Source organism: Macrosteles quadrilineatus, unplaced genomic scaffold, assembly GCF_028750875.1.
Source record: "Macrosteles quadrilineatus isolate MER2022 unplaced genomic scaffold, UCM_ALF_1.0 Scaffold_8__2_contigs__length_117827958, whole genome shotgun sequence".
NCBI classification, from domain to species: Eukaryota; Metazoa; Arthropoda; class Insecta; order Hemiptera; family Cicadellidae; genus Macrosteles; species Macrosteles quadrilineatus.
In genome coordinates, this window is record NW_026542601.1 from 73937027 (window position 1) to 73956705 (window position 19679).

The window sequence follows — 19679 nt, forward strand, 5'->3', positions numbered from 1 at the left end:
ATTATGGTTTTACATTTATTAATTTAGAGCAAGCGAAGACATCTTTTACATTTTTGTTTACTGTGTTAAAACCCTGACTCAACATACTCCATTGGTTCTGAAATAATTTTCTTAGTTCTCGTCACAATCTCGGCTCAACTCTGTTACTTGAGAAACCACCAAGGGAACAGCCGTACTATGTGATCAGTATTATGAGCCTGATTTCTAAATACAAGTTCCAGTTACGAAACCAATTTAGTTTCAACAACTGTCGTTTACAGGTCAGCTAACGCACCCGGGTCTCTTGTTCTTCGGCAAACTGAACGACTCCATCACCAACTACGAGGTGTTCGAGTTGCCAATCTTCATAGGGATGGGAGCTATCGGTGGTGTGCTCGGAGCTGTGTTTGTAGCCATCAACATGCGGATCACCACCTTCCGCATGAAGTGAGTCTTCTAATCTTGTACAAAGTCGGTATATTGAGTTGTATTTTGGAGATGATGAGGTGTAGTCTGTATATGGTAATTGGTTTAATGATATATGGGTACAATTGTCTGGATAGCCGAGTGGTTATAGTGCTCGCCTTCTAATCTCAAGGTCGCTGGTTCAAATCCATGTGAGATTGTTTCCAGACCCAGATGCCATTTGTCCTTGGGTTATGAATTAATGATGCTATCTAACAAAACTGTTGACATCAGGTAGTAACAAGACCCATTCAAAAGGTAAAAAATGTCACTGGGGTAGAAACACAAAAATAATAATAATAATAATAAAAATAAAGATCCAGAACACCACATTGTAAAGTATAGTGAAAAGTTAAATTCCATCATCTAGTTATGTTTTTACTTTCACTGAATTGTGCATTATCGCAATAAATCTTCCACTTCAATTCTCTACACCCTGTCATAATTAAAGTGATATAACAGTCAATGATTTTGTGTTAGCAGAAAAATGAAAACATGGTTTCTCCTTTGTATATTTTATAATTCACTTGTACTCATTTTTTTATTCTCTGTGTTGCTTTGTTACTTTCAAACACAACTGGTTATGAAGGAAAATAAGACCACAATAATATTTGTATTTAGTAAGAAATGTATTTAGAACCAAAATTGCTTTATAACTCATATTGGTGGCAATCCAAGAAGTTTGCAGCACAAACGAGTACACATTGGATACACCAAGGCTTGAAAGTCTTTCAAATCTCAAAAAGTAAAATTAAGTTTTAACTACAATTCAAACTTTCAGTGTGTGTCAAGGCACATAAAAAAACCAAATACACTAACATTGTCTTTTCATGACAATCAGTGTGAAATCTTTTAAAAATCTCTTCAGAAAGACATTATTGTCTCCAATGTGTACCAAGTAAATTACTTTCTTTAGTTAATTTATCTTTCACTATTACATTTTATACTCCACACTACATTTTTCAGTCGAGTTCACATGTTAAATGTTGTTTTTTCAGCGGCCAGCCGCGAAGTGTAAGTTTCCGCCTCTTCCTAACTCGCCTTATCACGCTTTTGATTTAAGTAGACAATATCTGTTGGTCTTATCTTTAACAGTGGCCTTTTCTATAAGATTTAGTCCCTTAGGTGACTTTTGACTTTTTTCTGAGTTCTTTTACCAAATTTAATGCAGAAAATATTTTGGTTTCATTCACTTATTCTGGTGCTAAAGCACAAATATTGCCAGGGTCTTATATTTTTCTCTTTGAACCTCTCAACTCTTATATAATTAGAACTGATGAACTGACGAATAGTTGTTAGTACTAGGTGTTTTTCAAAACTTCCAAGCAACTCTCAAAAAGTTTGGTTTGATCAATCAAATATACATACTTTAATTAGAATAATGATAAAAATTGAAGTAATGTACATTGTATACGTTCATACTTTGTGATTTTGGAATTAATTACCACAATTAAACCCTTTATAGGGGGTTGAAAGTCCCAATCATAGTCTTTTAAGATGCTCGTTAGGCAATGCCATAAATATTTTACCATTTTAAAATCAACCATTATGATTTCAAAATTTTAATACAAACGGTTATGGTAAAATATGTACATCTATTGCTTCAAGAATGTGACGGTATTTGTTGATAATTTCATTTAGTCAAGCCAAAAGTCATCTCGTGCCAACCCACTCATTTTAAATATTCAAATTACTCGTACACATATAAAAATCACATACCATTTTTAGCACAGTTGAAGTAAACATTTGCGCACCAGTAAAATTGAAATTATACAAAGTAAGATTTCCCCAATAACCCATTAGAACCAGCAGTGCCCTACCTTCAATTTCAAATTGTTCTAAAGCACATATTCATATTGAATTACTTTTTGTGTAAAATATGAAACCGTTTGACATAGTTGATCCATCACAAATAATATGCTGAAATATTTGCCATTTTTACCTAGCTGAAACTGCAATTTATCTTCTATAATTGCATGTTGTAATTTCTACTGTATTTTCTATTCATCCAAACTTTGTAGTTGTTAGTACTTATGGCTTACTACAAATATTTAGCTTACACAATTACTGGTTTTGTTTAGCAATTTTCACAGTGCCTCTAAAATCACAGCTTCCATCTTTATATGGTAAATTTCGATATTATCAAATCCAGTGTAAAGGCAATTCATGCAAAATCAGTCAATGAAATTAATAGTTTATGTGTTGGGGAAATATATATATATATATATATATATATATATATATATGTGTGTGTGTGTGTGTTTGAATCTATTTACTACTATTTATTTAATACAATTTTAATTTACTCTATGTTTCTTTTTATTTAACTCTTGCTCTCTGATCCTTCATGTAGAGTAACATTTTTTTTTCAATTACACTAAAGTTATTAGCCTAAATCATATTTCAAGGAGTTTGAACGATCCCCCGTGAACATAACCCAATCCCGCACACAATTCATAAATACAATACTAACATTGGCAACATTATTTAGATATAAGCTTTTACACATTTGACGTGTGATCATGAGTGTTGGATTGCATTTTATTGATAGTTTCTGAGGTGAACGTGTGCTGTAGGTACATCAAGGTGCGCTACCTTAAGCTGTGTGAAGCGATGCTGGTGGCGTTCCTCACTGCGTCCGCTGGTGCCGCCTCTATATACTTCCTGGACGACTACTGCCATGAGGACACGGAGGAGAGCCTCAAGTTCGCAGTGCAGGTGCGTCAGGTTTTGTCTTGTAAGAAGTTATTCACTTTGTACAGTTTCAAGTGGTAGTCAGATTGATTATGCAAGGGACACAGCCAATGTTTTGTAATTTATTCTGGCTCATTTCACAGGTGTTCTGTCCGAAGGGGACGTATAACGAGTTGAGTTCCTTCTGGTTCCAGCGAGCTGAAGACACACTCCGCTCACTCTTTCACGATCCTAAAGGTGACAATTTTTGCAGACTATTCATTCTATACCATTTAATAAAAATTCTATGGGGGAGAGAGCTGGCATAGTTATGTGCTTCAATACCCAACGTTCCAGGTTAAAACCACAAAATATCTAAAATATTTCCCCCACACTGAGTGAGTCGGTGGCTCAGTCAGTAGCGTCGCGGACTTTGGGCCCAAGGCAGCGATGTCGTGGGTTTGGATTCTGGTCACTGCCACTAAAATTTATCAGTACAGTTCACCTTTGTACTGTACCAGCTCACTCCTTGCTTTGCTGTAAACGATCCACGCATGGGCGCTTAGTCTATGTGGACGGGCAAATGCAAGGTTAACCCTTTGCACTCCGGCAAAAATTTTTTGGTCCTAGCCAAAAATGCCGGTACTTTGCCGGATAGTCCTAGCCAAAAACTCCAGACATTTTAACTAATTTTTGTAAGCGTTTGGTAAAATTTATGTATCTTCCTTGTCTGATCAGATAGAGACATACTTTTTGTTTCCTTTTATTCCCTATGAAATTCTACTACATAAAAATAAGTGAAAATAACCCATATCAAATATAAAATTATTTTTTTTTTATTTTTTATTATAATACGTTTGATTTCTTATTTTTAGAAAAATATTATGTTTGAACGTTTATTAAAAAAAAACCATTGAGACCATATATAATGTTAGTATTCTCAAATTCTCTACTTAGTTCTGAACAAAACACCACAAGTTCCATGCACCTACCTTGAAAAATGAAGAAGTTGTAGGCAAATTTGAAAATGTTTGTCCGAACTCCAAAATACTTTCATCTTGATAAATGAGGGTTACCCCAAGACTGTATCACAAATCATAACATTTTTCAAACTATTTCTTCCAAAAATCAAATTATGGTATTGTAAAAGTAATATTGTAGAAAAAACTCAAAATAAGTTTTTGTGTAGGGCCTTTAGCTTAGCACTAATGATTGTTGAAAGAAAACGCAAAATGAAATAAAAATGTCGAGAATATTCAAAAAGTAAATCTATTCAACCTCATTAATTTTTACAATACTCAATAAAACATGCCATGCAAAAGTCATAAAAAAAGTCCATGCAGTCAATCATTCAAACACAAGACAAAAAAACTATTTAGATGGAATGCCTTTTCTATTCCTTCGTACGGTGCCGGTGATGAATGTAAGTTTCTCATACAAACTTGTAGCCAAAGGGATACTAGTAAAAAAGTTATCCATGAAAACATGGTAACCCTTGTACAGATACTGGCCTATCTCAAGCAGTTTGTGGACAACTTTGTAGGCTAGGCCTGTGGTTTTCTGTCCAGTACTTTATGTTCCCTTGTAACAATAAAACGCAAGGCAATACCTCGAAATGGAATCGCACAGCATCCACAACTTTACACCCCATTTGTGATGGTGTTTGTTTGGGAGGTATTGCAACAACTGAGATCTTGATTTAGTTCCGATCAAACTTTCATCAACCAACAACTCACGGAGTGGAGTGTAGTACAGCCTAAACAGTCTGTTGACGGCTTCTAGCAGGGGCAAAAATTTTGCACACGGGTCATATCCAGGATTCCCAATTTTAGGCAAATTTGAATTGTCTACCATATGAAAAAATTGAATAATACTTTCAAAACGAGATCGACTAAACATCTTTCCGTACCAGGGAGTATATTGGGAGTTAGATGTGGCCCAGTAGCTCTGAATTGTCGGTTTCCTATTTAGGCCCATATTTAAAATTACTGCAATAAATGCCTTCATTTCAGCTAGAGTCACCGGTTTCCATTTATGGGCTCTAGAATTAGGGGTCAAATTAAGTAGATGTGATTCGATGTACTGAATACTGATTAGCATACCTGTTAGTTTCTCTTACGAATTTTGTTAGGATTGCAACCATGAAAAATAAATAAAAATAATCAATCGGTTCAGAATCACGAGGAGGACAGTGCTTTGGACCAGGTTGTTCGAAAAATAAAATGTCATGGTCAAATCCAGGGTCATCACTTTCATGGACAGGTTTCCATTCTTCTTCACTAGGGTCCATATCTGGTGGAATATCAGGGTCAGGGTTAGGGGTTTCACAACGTTCGGAATTTCTTATTACATCTTCAATAGTAGCATGTACTGTATTCAAGTTCAAAAGGGGTGCATTTACATTTACTTCGTCGTTCAAAATTAAATCTAGATTATTGGTATCATGCAATTGGGTATCATGCAATTGGTTAGTTGAGGGATTAGGCCTACCATTTGAAGCTAGGTTAGGACTAGGCCTATCTGAATTCGAAATTACAAACTCAACAGGCCTTCTTTCAGCTATGTCACTAGGCCTACCAAGAGGCATATTTCTATCACGAGATTTTGTAGGTGGAGCATCTTCATCTGAACTTTCTTCCTCTGATAAAACATAGTCAGGGTCTTCATCAGTATCATCATCAAAACCTGACAAAACATCACTTTAGTTTTCACTATCAGAGGTTTCAGAATCTGATATGTTTTCCACAAAACTGTCACTCAAGTCATCATAAACACCAACACCAGATTCCACTACGTTTCTGAACAGTGTATTTTCACTAACTGGTGATTGTCGTCTGCGTCTGTTATTATAAATATCTTCATCAGAACTGTCAGAATCTTCCATTGTAAACTTAAAATATATAAAAGCATAAAATTTTACTCAAAAACAAACTGTAAACAGAAACATTAGCAGTAAACATAAACAACAACAATGCAAACAGCAAGCAAACACCGACCTCCCAGTTACTGCAGACAGCTGGATTGCGTCAGCCGGCCAGCGCCATAGACCACAAAAAAAAGATGACAAGCAAAAAATTACAGCTATGTAAGAGAAAAAAAAGCATAGAGTAATATTTCACAACTCTTTCTAACAAGTATGCCATAATATTAAATAACATCTTGATCAGCATTGTACGTGTTATTAAATTTAATTTATTAAACATTCGCCTATTGGGTCTGATGATGATTGGAGTGTCCAATCGAAATCGATCACCACTTACCACCTTTTTTGTATATTTACCGTCTTGTGAGTAACAGTATAAGCGTAAATATATGTTTTAAGTGTTATAAGACGTTTCTTTTATTTACTTTCCGCCATAATATTAGCGCGTAATAATATTATATTATTTTTCTGATGACCGATATTTCGGACGTCGGATTTTTCGGGAGATTTTGCTGATGTGCGATATTTCGGACCACGGAGTTTTTGGCGGAAATGACAACGTCCGATAATTCGAACGTTGGAGTGCAAAGGGTTAAAAGAGGCTGCCAACCTCTTAAAAAAAAAAAAAATACTTTGAAATTTAGTTCAAACTTATCTTAGATTAATAACGCTTTTACAACTGTACATCACATTAACCTCTGTTTCCAGGGTCGTACAACGTGGTGCCGCTGATAGTGTTCTTTGTCTTGTACTTCATGATGTCAGTGGTGACAACAGGCCTGAGCGTGTCCGCAGGCGTGTTCGTGCCTGCGCTGCTCTCTGGTGCGGCCTGGGGTCGACTCATAGGCATCGGCATACAGAACTGCTTCCCAGAATCGGTGAGTGACGTTTACACCTTTCCCTTGTACTTGAAATTATATACAGGAAGAATATTATGAATAACTCCTTTCTGAGGAAATGTTAACTCATGATATTTTGTGATTATAAATTCAATAATCCAGATTTTAATGTGATCGCATCGCAATGATGATCATATACCACGTTTGCTGTAACATGATAATGTCCCAAGACATGGTAAATTGTTCATGGGTAAAAATTTACAGATGGCCTCCACAATCACTTCAATATCCCAAGGTTCCTGTCCCAAAATGATGAAATCATTTAAATTTTGGCAATAAAAAGGCAATTAGAACAAGGAAAATTCCTAAACTTATGAGTTTAACATTTCTGACCTTAAATACTAAGTTCATTGCCCCTGAAGTCTGCTCCTGCTGTGATTCCTCTTGCTTCCGGCCTAAGCTCCCTAACCTTAATTAATATTACTTTAAAGAAATAGAATATTGATTGATGCATGAATACTTGGACAGAACCGGTATGGATCATACATAAACAAATGAAGTTGCTGGCCCAAATCCTATACTAATAGCATTAACATATGATTTGGACAGTTCCATTTAAGAAATAAAAATAATGTTTACTTTCCAGCAACGTCATTTGTTTATGTTTATGATCCATACCGGCTCTGTTCAAGTATTCGTGGATTGATGTTTAAATCATGTCAAGATTTGCAGTTGGTGAAGTGGAAGGAGAAAGTTTGAATGAAATGTAAACAATGTTTAAAAATCAAATATGTTGGACATTTTTTTAATCAATGTTTATTTTGCAGAAATTCATTCATTATGGTTGTATTTACATTGTTTAGCTTGTTACCTTTGAGTACACAAGATTGCTGTGCTATTGGTTTATCGTTTACTAATTTCTTACTCTACCATTCTTCCATCATGTACAGGTCACTCCTGGGAGTCTCTGCAGTGTTTGACTCACGGTATCATCAATAAACCAATCATTTGTTGATTAATCAACTTCACTCTAGGTTAATTAATCACCAGTGTAATGCTCGGCCTCACAGACAATGGCCACGCGTTCACTGCTTTTACTAGCTTTGCCTCCTTCAGTGTTTTAGTTTTAGTGGTCATTGCATAGCTTGACATAAAGGCGAATCTGTAATGGGTACTGTAATGGGTAAAAAGATGTTTTTGTTATGAGAAGTTTTAAAATGTAGTCAACTAAACATTGGGTACTGAAAAGTAATTTTTCTTGTAAGGTTAATGTTTAAAAACACTTGAGGCGTAAAATTTTTCTGTAAGTGGAAATAACAAAGGGTCTGCAGATTTTTACGTTATCAGCATATAAACAAGATCATTTGTGATCTATCTCCCATTGTCAAAAAATCAATCACATTTTTATCCAGAATATCTGGATCGATATTCAATTTTTATTTTTAAATCTAGGAACAACTTGCCACCTTCCCCTAGATGTCTAACTCATAGACAACATTGTCCAAAAAATGTCAACATTGTTTAGTTAAGTAAGCACTGATAGTGTAGTTAGCGTATCATTCACCTTGTCCATTCCCAAAATTCACTGTGGATACTGAGATGGACGTTTCATTGCTCTTCTAATACCTGTTGTTTTTTAAATTTTGGTATTCCGCCCCAAGAAAGTGAGAATCAATTATCATGGTTTGGTCTGTTTTTATGACTGAATTGGCTTTTAACAGGTATTCTTACTGTATAGTATAACAAATATCACCCGATAGAACTCATGCCTTGATTGAAAAGTTTTGTTTCTTCTATAGTACAGAGTGATTGTAAGAACACAATTTGATATTAAGAAAGTAATGGTAAACATCAGTAGGCCTACACTATGGAGGAGTTTTAGGACACGAAATAGTCACAGACGAACAATATCAATGAAAAATCTATTTCAGTATCCTTAGTCTATAGCTACACTACTGTGATTTAGGTTTAGATTTTCACTTGTGTGAACTTTCTTATATATTAATATAACAATGTAAGAAACACTTTTTTGTGATCATAGATTTAACACTTCCTGGTCAGCATTCATTTTTTTATGTATATCTTGACATGTTGTCAGAGTATTACAAAACATCGGTTATTTTCATGAATAACAATTTTTTTTTTCAATTTATGTGGGTACAAGTAAATGGTTGTTTAACCGTGTATGTTAACTTTGTTAGACAGGTAAAAAAAATAAAATAGATATACTTTTCTCTGTCATCCTGAATATGATTGATCATTTAAATTATCCTCTTTTTGATAATGAAGAATGGACTATCATGTACTATTACTAATGCATTAATCTGGATGATTTAGTACAATAGTAAATTCAGTGGTCGAATTTTTGGTGGTGATTTTTTATTTGTCCTTCATAACTAATTTTTTTATTATGTGCAGTTCAGTCCATAGTTTGGTTATAATCTGGTAATTGTTTATTTTACATTGTTGGTTTGAGATTTAATCACGCTGTAACATTTTTTTATTTGTCCTTTTTAACCAGTTCTTGTTGGAATATATATTTTCTTTAGTTTTGACATTTACTTTCTGCTGAGTTCTCTAAGTAGAACCGTGTGTTCCTACACAGTTCCACTGACAGTGTTGTTGTGGTGTTGGCAGGCGTGGGCGGAGCCAGCCAAGTACGCAGTGATAGGCGCGGCGGCTCATCTCGGTGGCATCTCGCGTATCTCTATCTCACTGACTGTGATGATGATTGAGGCCACGGGCAACATCACCTTCGGTCTGCCTCTCATGTTGACCCTCATCACCACCAAGTGGGTGGGAGATCTGTTCACTGAGGTAAGTAGTCACATTACTCTAGTGACGATCAAGTCCAGACTAGGAATCTCCAAACTGAAACCTATTACAGTAGAAACTCGTTAACAAGATTTGTGGGGATTAATGAATAAGACTTGTTATCGAGGTTGACTAATATATCGAGGTTTGCAATAACAAGTGATTAGGGGTTAGATAATTTCAAGGAGATTTCAAAATGCACTTCTTTTCAATGGCGACTTGTTATTAAGGGTCGTGTTATTGAGGTTCCACGTAAGTTGAGTTTCAGTTCTCGAATCAGAATAAAATATTCATAAAATATTATCTTAAATACTATTTGTATAAAGTCTAAAACTTATAATTTATTGTCAGAATAACAGTATCATCGATCACCCAATCATGGCATCATCTGAAGGCATTTGTTATGATGACAGCAACTGAGCTACCTTGTGATTATTTCCTGCTATCACTATTATGTCGCTAGATTCCTATCTCGAAATGTCCTTAAATTATTAGAACTTAAAAGAATCATGAATTTACAGAAAATCTAAGGCACTTGACTATCTCTTTTTAACCGACTTCCCCACTACCAACAAAAGGAGGAGGTTCTCAATTTGTCTGTGGCGATGTTTTTTTTTTTCTATGTATGTTCACTAATTTCTCTGTGATTCTTTTACCGATCAGTGTGGTTCCACCACCAAAATAACCAGGAGAGTTTCTATTTGGTACCTTATATATTATGTTTAAGTATAATATTAGTTTCGGTGAAAAATTCTGAAAACCTTAAATATTCAACATTTATTTTGTTTACATTTGTGCAGATTGTTTACATTTGTGCAGAGAAGGCAATAAATAATAATAACATTCCTACAGCTGTTAGTTGAAACCATTTAAATGAAGCTACAGACAATTCTTCATGAAACAGTTGCTTCATATTGATCAATAAACTATTTCTTGCCATGGAGCCTAAATTAATTACATTGAGTTTCTTGCCATGGAGCCTAAATTAATTACATTGAGAAAAATGCTTTTTGTTTTGGTTACTGTTGTATTAAGTCTGTTCTTCTAGTCATATGATTTATTTGTGTTTAAATATCTTTTGTTGACAGATGATTTTTGTAAACATGTTTTTGTAAACATTGGCTTAGTTTTGATATAGAGTTTGTTGAAACAAGATGTGTGTTTAATATTCTTGGATTAGAAATAGAACAGTTACTATAGAAAATGTATTTTAACGTTTGACCTGATTTGTGTATACAGTAATTCTGTTTTTAGTATTGAATATTCTGACTTACAAAAACATATATGTTTCAGTGAATAGCTGTATGATATCGACAAATAAAGGTGTATTGTGAAAACCAAAGCATTCGTAAAACAGGTCTAAATATAAATTAAATGCAATTATTCCTTACACGACCTAAGAAGTGTGACAGTGCATAATCGTCAATTGTCTTAAAAGTGTTAAATATTTTAATTACTAAACATGCATTTGCAGATGTGGAATGTTTATTAATATTCTCTACCCAGTTACTATTATCATATCAATACTATTTTGCCTGCTTCGGAAAGTCCTAGGGGAAGATGATTTGCAATTTCGACTAGGCTATATCTTGATCAAACAAAACCCCCTACATGACTTAAACCACTTTTAGCTGAACCAATCTTTCATATAATATTTTCCAAAGGTAGGCCTACTATACGTGTTAACGACCAATTTTCCACTTTTGAGAGATTGTTTAGTGCTGGTAGCTGAGGAATAACTTTCATATTGTTCCAAAAGGCTTGAGACGTTGCTGTATTTCTTTTTATAATTAGAAGTACACCGATTGCAGGAAACGATGATGTCTGACATTTCAATGTATCTAGAAAAGACAATTAGTTTTTCATCAGGCCTAATGTAATGGACAACTCTTTCTTTCTTAAGGAATATCTAAAAATGTTTATTTTCATAACCAATGATTATGTAACCTGAACAGGTGACTCAAGCAGTTTTAAAATAACTATTGTTCTGTGGAACTTTTGATTGTTTCAAACAGTTTTGCTTATCAAAAAACCTCAAGTGATTGATATATAAAAAATTATACAGTCACTAAAAATCATGAAATAATTTCTTTTTGTAAAAAAATACAACCGACTTCAAACGCTCTAAAAAGAATGAAATAATTTCAATAAAGTAAACTTTTGTATTAGGCAAGCTCACGTATTTCAAGTCGGCGCGGCTCAAACTGCAAATATGATTGAAATTAAATATTGTGTGTGTATTTTGAAAATCAATAAATTGTAGCTGGATAACATAAATATATAAAAAACATACTGAACTGTTTTGTTTATATATTAAAGGAAATATTTTCTTGTATTTTATGTTTACTTCAGAATAAATGCATTATGAAAATAACACACACAAATGTTCTATATGAATAGGAAAATAATTTAGTTTGATATTATGATAGGGAAAAGAAGCTAGTTTAGTATTAAAACATGTTGGTTACTGTTGGTTGGAACATGTTGGTTACTTTTCAAAGTTAGAAACATTTAAATGCGTTATAATCTTTTTAAAGATACTCGTTAATACCACTATAATGCCGATCTCTGATTACGGTAATAAAATAACACTTAACGCATAACTATGAAAAACACATGCAGATTAACACCTTTAGTTATAGATAGTCACCTGCAATATGGACACCCTCTTTCAATTTTGTATCAAAAATCATCATAGAGCCGCGCTGACTTAAAATACGTGAGCTTGCCTAATACAAAAGTTTACTTTATTGAAATTATTTCATTCTTTTTAGAGCGTTTGAAGTCGGTTGTATTTTTTTACAAAAAGAAATTATTAGATTTCATTACATTTACTACTTGTAACAAACGGGTTGTGGTAATGTGGACAAACAGTGTAACTAAATATAAGATTCTGTTCTTGAAGTTAGCCAATCAAATTGCAAATTGAAATATTTGGACAGACACATCACTAGCAACAATCAAATACTGAATAAATCATCGTTTTAGGGTGAGAGTTGAGTGTTTAAGGCCATGTCACACCGACATCCGCCGCTCCCGCCGCGGGAGTACCGAGCGCGGATGTTTTTCCTCAAGCCATGTCACACCAAAAGTTCGCGTCCGCGGCGGGAGTTTTGGGATGAGTTCATTACAATTCGTTTTACATAAGAAACTCATCTTACCTGTTTAGTATGCCATGTAAATTTGCAGGTTTTAAGTAAGGTGTTTAAGAAGCAATTGCATGTTTATTTATTTGTTAGTGTAGGGCTACTTAAAAAAGTGAATAATTATTTTTTTAAATTCAATTCAGACCTTGTGTTTGAAGCATTTTAAATATGATTGAGGATAAATTATCCACTTTCAGCATTATGAACGTCATTTTTCGCTACACTACAAAGACTATTTACTTTTTAAATAAAAACATATGACCATTATAAATGTAATGTAATTTTTTGCTAAGCCTTCTATTGAAAGTTCAAGTTTACATTGATTGTAAAGTTTTGGTTGTTGCAAATCAAAAAAGTTGATGAAACAATAAAATAAATTCTGTTTACGTCGGCAATATAAAATTTTTTTTAAGGGAAACATTAAATTTTCACCGTAAACATTATTTTTGCATGGTAAACAAAAATGATTTTTTTCTGGTGATAAACATGTTACGAAGATAATACAAAACAACATAGGCTACATCATCAAAAAAAAAGAAACATGTTAAATTTAATTTTAAACTGTATAAACTGTATTACTTTTAAACTTTAAATAGCTTGGGCATTCGAAATGCCCCTTTGCGCATGCGCTAGACAAAACTCCCGCCGCGGTAGTCTAAAAAAATCGCTCAACAGGTGGACGTGGCGGACACTACTGCGGTGTGACTTGGCACATTTGATAACATGGTGAGCGATTTTTCAAAATTCGCTCCCGCCGCGGGAGCGAGCTCGGTGTGACTTGGCCTTTAAGGTATGCTGGAAATGAGATGTACCGTACTTTGTGTAAGTAAAGTAATATTGTTATCTCTCGTCTCTGCAGGGTGTGTATGAGATGCAGATCTACCTGTTGGGAGTTCCGCTGCTGCCCTCTGCTCCCCCGCCTCTATCAGCTGACATCAAGGCTACGGAGGTGATGTCTGCCCCCGCCGTCGTCTTCCCCGCCAAGGTCCGCGTCGGACGACTAATCGACATTCTGGAGAATGTTCCCCACAACGGCTTCCCCATTGTGGACAGTGCACATACATCTAGTCAGGTGACTGATTAAACAATTATGTGGAGGGCTTGTTTGAGGGGAGACTTCCAAAAACTGTACCTATTAATTCATTTTTACATTACTTAAGAGAACATCTTTTTGAAGTTTCAAGCTATTTAACAAATACTGATGCTGCATATTGTTTTACTGTTTGTTGTGCTGAGCACAAAAGTGTTCATGTGGAAAGGAATTAGATGAGGGACCGGAGGATAATTAATATCTCCCACATTCACTTTAGCTTCCAGAGACAATATCACCTGAACTAAAATTAGAATGCATGGATATTTATTTGTTCAAACAATATTTAAGATTTAAACCATTTTTTTTTTTACTTTTTCTGTAAGAGTAAGTCTTTATTGTTGTTATTGCATAACAGGGAGTGCTCAAGTCAGTCGGACGACTGAAAGGTCTCATTCTTCGCTCTCAGCTAATTGTCCTGTTGCGCAACAAATGTTTCAACGAGACTCCGCCATCGACCAGTGACGAGCTGCGGAAGAAACTACGGATGTTCCGAGACGCTTACGCACAGAACCAGCATGTTGAGGTGGGTAGAAAAAGCCTCTGTGAAAACCTTCAAATTAAAACTTTGTTTAATTTTACTGAATTTTCCAATGTCATCACCTATGTTTGGGACTTTTGACGGTGTTGTTTATTTGGATTCCCTTATAATGCAAAAACTCTTTTTAAAATTAGAGTTTGAGCAAGAGGAATGTATAAAAGCCGTCATGATTATGGTAAGTGGTTTTGACACCACAACAATTATGTCAACTCATTCTTGTAAGTTACATTGTAAAAACAAAAAATGCTAACAAACAAAATATTGCATTAAAGTAGAACTCCTAATATCGTTCCTCAGAAATTCCAGTCCTCGGTTTATCTGGTCATTTCCCGGGATCGATACAAAAAATATTTCCCTCGGCTGTACACGTAGTCTCCATGATTTGAGCGTTCTCACGGTTTATCTTTTTACTGTTAATATACATTTTTAGCAGGATGACTACTCGGATATCCAAATTATCGTTTTAGTAACAGGTTGGTTTATCCGGCCTAAATGTTATCCGACCAGGGGCTCGTCATAATTCATACCCTCCATTAAAACCATAACGCCTAAAAAATTCTTTTTATGTTGGGCCTAGCATTTATTTTCATTTGTGCATGTATAATTTTGTTAGTATCAGTTGCATCATAATTCAGTTTAACAAACTCTAACAGCACCGATTTTATTCCCCAATTTTATTCTAAACCTTTTACAAAAAGAGATTTCTCCACGATTAAACCAAATCATTATGAATCATAACAATAAAAGAAACTTTAACAACATAAAGTTTATTCTGTTGGTGTGTTATTAATTTCCCAAACATGAAGTTGTACGCTTTAGAAATCAGCCAGGCTTATCATCTCTATAAACAGTCTTAATTAATCAGGTGAACTACAGTAGTTAATAGTATGACTGTTTTTGTGAGGATTTCAAGCTCCCCCTAACATTTTTCCTAGTATTAGTTTCCATGTTAACTAATTTGATGTTTCCAGCAAGGATATCGGGGCTAGACCCTATCATTGTGCAGCCGAACCAGCATGAACTATTTGTGCTAATTTTTGCTGTTTTTAAAGCTGCATGGTGGATGGATTGACGTAAGAACTTTTTAATATTTTTCGATACAGTTTATTTTTAAGCAATTTTAGTGTAGAATAGACATTTAACCACTGATGCCATAGGTATTTGTTTTGATTTATTATTGTACAGTATATTATATTTACAATCTCACAAAACTTCCTTAATTTTGAGTACGTGATTACTAAAATTCAAAATACCGGCTTATATTTTAGAGATTTATAATCATAATCGCTTCTTAAGCCTTAACTTTAGCTGGGGAGAAGTTGACGTTCCATTTCCAAGTTAGGGTTTAACCAGTTAAAAAGAACATTCATTAAAAAACTTTAAAACCCTTAAATTTATGGATAAATTGTTTAAAAAACTTTAAAACCCATAAAACTTTTTTGTATTTACCTACATAAATTCTCATTTATTGTGATTTATTTATTTTTCTATTACAACCAGGTGTTAGGAAGGACACCAGTGACCCGTGAAAATCATTATTTTTGTAATTTTTTGCTGAAAATGTAAAAATCAGTACTGTATAATAATTTTAATATAGATTGTTTTTAATTCCACCAATTTTTTGCGATGTGTGGTGTCTGCAAAAGTAAATTTTTATATGTTTTGTTGAATTTTTTTTCCTGAAATCAATTTAAATTATGAACACGCTTCTGAAATCAATTTACATTATGAACTATTGCGATATGATGACTTGGAATGCTTGTATATAGTTCTACATCTACTATACTACCGTAGTCTATCGTAGTTTAACTTGTAGTAAACTTATTCTCTCACAGAACGACGTGAAGATCTCGGAGGCGGAGTATGACCTGATGCTGGACCTTCGACCCTACATGAACCCTTCGCCCTACACTGTCAAATATGTGAGTAACCTCAGTTACAATTTGTATTTTTAATTGTTCATCACAAAACCCTACATTTCTTAATCACCCCGTATAAAAAATAGCTATATCGATAACAGCTGATATGAAAGAAAGTAATTGTTTCCCAAGCTCTGATTTAGATCAAGGGAAAACAATCAGCTGATATTTCCTTGATCTAAATTTACCTTCCCTTTCCCTCAATCAGTTCTCCATTTGCCCACTGTGCACGCTAGTGTTTGTTTACAATTTATTTCTATAGTTGAAATCAGCTATTTTTACTGTTTATCAATACAAATATGAATATAAATTGACATATGCTAGTTTTGCTGTGTTTAAGCATTTGTTTATTTTTCGTTCCTCTATCACAGCAGTCACTACTGCCATTTTTGTGACATAAAATATCTTCACTTTCTTTGGATCACCACAAAGATAAGTGGGTATTAAAGGGGATTGAGGTTTAAAATGGCATTTAACATTTAAGTAACTTCTTTCATGTTTCAGAACGCCTCACTGCCGAGAATATTCCGATTGTTTCGAGGCCTAGGGCTGAGACATATCGTCGTAGTGAATGATATTAATGAGGTCAGTATATCTTACCTACATTAGTACATTTCAGAACCAAGGATTTTGGTGTATTTTAGTAGACTATAAGTAAAATTATATTTAATAAATATTTCAAAGTACAATTGTAATAACAATTTTATGTCTTCAATTCCCCCTGTAATTCTCATTCGCTCATTGATTGTCAGAGCTATTGTTATAAAATGTGTATAATTGATCTAAAAAAATATTAGATTCCCTTCGACAAACTAGGGACTAGGGTGCATTTAAGGTGAAGATGTGTGAATGATGAGTTTACTTTACGATGAATGAAACGACATATTTGATTATTATCAGCCAGTTTGTTTGCCAGGACCACTTATTATAGCCAAATGATCAAAAACAGCTGGGTCCAATTTTCAACCATCAAAAAGCTGCTGACCTCTCTTGATCAAACTGGCAACCTTCTGGTTATTATGTGAGCCCTAGTGGTGGGTCTTATATAACGTAATAGGATAAATAACATTATTACTGAAACAAGTTAAATAACGCTGACCGTGTAATCCTGTTAATTAATAGTAAACGCTTGGCAATAGTTTACTGAGAATAATATTATTTTTATAACGTCGTAGTACCCGAACAAGTGAAATAACGCTGGAAGGGGAAATAATAGGTGAAAAAAATAATAGTGTTATTTTACCTATTACCAAAGAAACTAAGGAACGTTCCTGACTATTACTGAAAAGTAACGGTATTTCCCATCTCTAGTGAGCACTATATAAGGTTTGACTCGTGAGTGGCATCCCAGTAGTGAAGTGTATAAACTGTGTGTTTGTTTTCCAGGTGGTAGGCATGGTGACCAGGAAGGACCTGGCCAGGTACCGTACATGGCGCCACGCTGGCACCATGGGCCTCAAGGAGCTTAGAGTAAGAGTATGACAAGGTATGTTGTTCAATTCCTAGAATTTTCAATCTCAAATTTGATTATGAATTTTTAATAGTTGATTCTTAAATTCAAATGTAGTTTGTGTTTGCTAGAATATTCAGCGAAAACCAATTCTCACTGCCGTTTACTCTATTTTGAATCAGTCGTAAAACTTATGATTAATTTTAAAACAGTTTCCACTAAAATCTTAAAATTGTTATACAAATTTGCGTTTTTGAACATGAGCGGCCGTTGTCACTGTCAGTCAACTAAATGACAACTACAGGACCAGGGAAGATGAGCAATTAAACACTGATTTTGCTGGCCATGTTTTGGCAGAAAAGGCACAAGTTAATTATAGTTGAATCTCAGATCAGACATCTGTTCATGTTAGTAGTTGACTGGGAAGAAGTTGACATCCTAAATAGCCAACGGATTGCTGATACCGTTTATTTATTTTACGCAAGAAGCACCTTTATCTCCACTGTATGTTTCAGGGCTGCACATCGGAGCTCCTCCCGACAACTGTTTGTCGTTCAGGGAACGACGTCGGGCTTCGTTCAGTCTGGATAGCCAACAGTCGGACGAGATGTAGCTCCGAGTGGATCCGTAGCTCAGCAATACAAGCAGTAGACGGTAGACGACGCGCGGCTCCCATAGAACAGTGACCTGCCAGTCAAATTATCTTTTTTTGCAGTCCTTTTTTTGCTTCTAGCAATCAGCCATTGCTTCTTTTTAATGCAAAGTAATTTTTTTTTAACCTACACAATCTACATTCAAAATGTTCAGAATGTTTCTATCGCAAAATAATGGATAAACAAACTAAATATGGAGCTGTTACACAGAGGCGGCGTTTAGATAAGTTAGTTATGGTAAATTAGTATTACCACATTGGAAAGAGGTTCCTTTTATTTGTTGTCATCTAAAGATAAAAAGATTAATCTTTAGTTTAACCTTTTTCTCAAATTACGCTCTTACCCGGAAATAGCTCCTTAGTTTAAGTGGTATAAAATATATTTTTTGTTGGTCTAGAACTTGGTCTGACGTTTCACAAAACCCAAATTTTATGAACATTAGCTTTGTTTAGAGCTGTTAAATATATTTTTTAGTTTATGTTATTTTGAACAGCTGTTCAGCCACATTCCTTGGCAACTGTGTGGTTATTCTCCATCTGTGTTTGGTCGGACCCCAGCTCTGAGTATCCACCCAGTGACAGACAAATGGTTGTAAAGTAATCTAGATGAATTAGATATCGCTATTTCAGATCTACAGGGTTTACAGTTTTAACTAATTCAGTTCTACCAAGTTTTGTGCTCAAATTTTGCTTGTTAAAGTCTGTTTTGGTAAGTTTTGTTAGCTTCGATTTCACACTTAAACTTTGTTCTTCATGATTCTATGTAGACTTTTAATCGCTTACATGACAAGTTCAACAAGGCGGGGGTCGTGAGTCTTGCGAATGTCAAGCCACTTGTCATCACTGCCTGAGCTCGTGGCTGAGCAGGAGGGCTAACTGATACATACGATGTTAACAGTAGCGCCAACTGTCAGAATATTGGTTCAGCTGAAAACTTATTTACTTATTGCCTATTTAGAGCTTAATAATACTGATTTTAAAATACTTTATGATAGAGAACAAAAAAAAAAACATTCAGTAACTGTTATTCTTAAAAATTCTTTAAAATGGATAAAAAAATCCATCATCAAAATAAAAGTGGCATGTCCGCTCAGCCACGCAGCGTCTTGACTCGTCTTTCCGGATAGTGAGAGGTCACCCGCCTCGCCACGGAAAACATCAATTGAATTGAAATACTCCTATTCTCCT

General features: G+C 34.6%; 1 protein-coding gene across 5 annotated transcripts in view; it reads left to right on the forward strand.

The window, feature by feature from the left end:
• Positions 1–18683, forward strand: part of LOC129000147 (H(+)/Cl(-) exchange transporter 7-like) — a 51743-nt gene extending 33060 nt beyond the window's left edge. For 3 of the 5 annotated variants that reach the window (XM_054427076.1, XM_054427079.1, XM_054427078.1), the window contains 12 exons: positions 261–426; positions 3021–3162; positions 3282–3375; positions 6749–6918; positions 9517–9696; positions 13699–13911; positions 14288–14455; positions 15523–15543; positions 16306–16392; positions 16894–16974; positions 17776–17875; positions 18355–18683. In XM_054427076.1, coding sequence (XP_054283051.1) covers positions 261–426; positions 3021–3162; positions 3282–3375; positions 6749–6918; positions 9517–9696; positions 13699–13911; positions 14288–14455; positions 15523–15543; positions 16306–16392; positions 16894–16974; positions 17776–17871 — 1418 coding nt within the window. In that variant the 3' untranslated portion in view covers positions 17872–17875; positions 18355–18683. Of the gene's footprint in view, positions 1–260; positions 427–3020; positions 3163–3281; positions 3376–6748; positions 6919–9516; positions 9697–13698; positions 13912–14287; positions 14456–15441; positions 15544–16305; positions 16393–16893; positions 16975–17775; positions 17876–18354 lie in introns of those variants that run through there. The other 2 variants (XM_054427077.1, XR_008491344.1) reach the window with 2 other exon arrangements.
• The last annotated feature ends 996 nt before the right edge of the window (positions 18684–19679 follow it).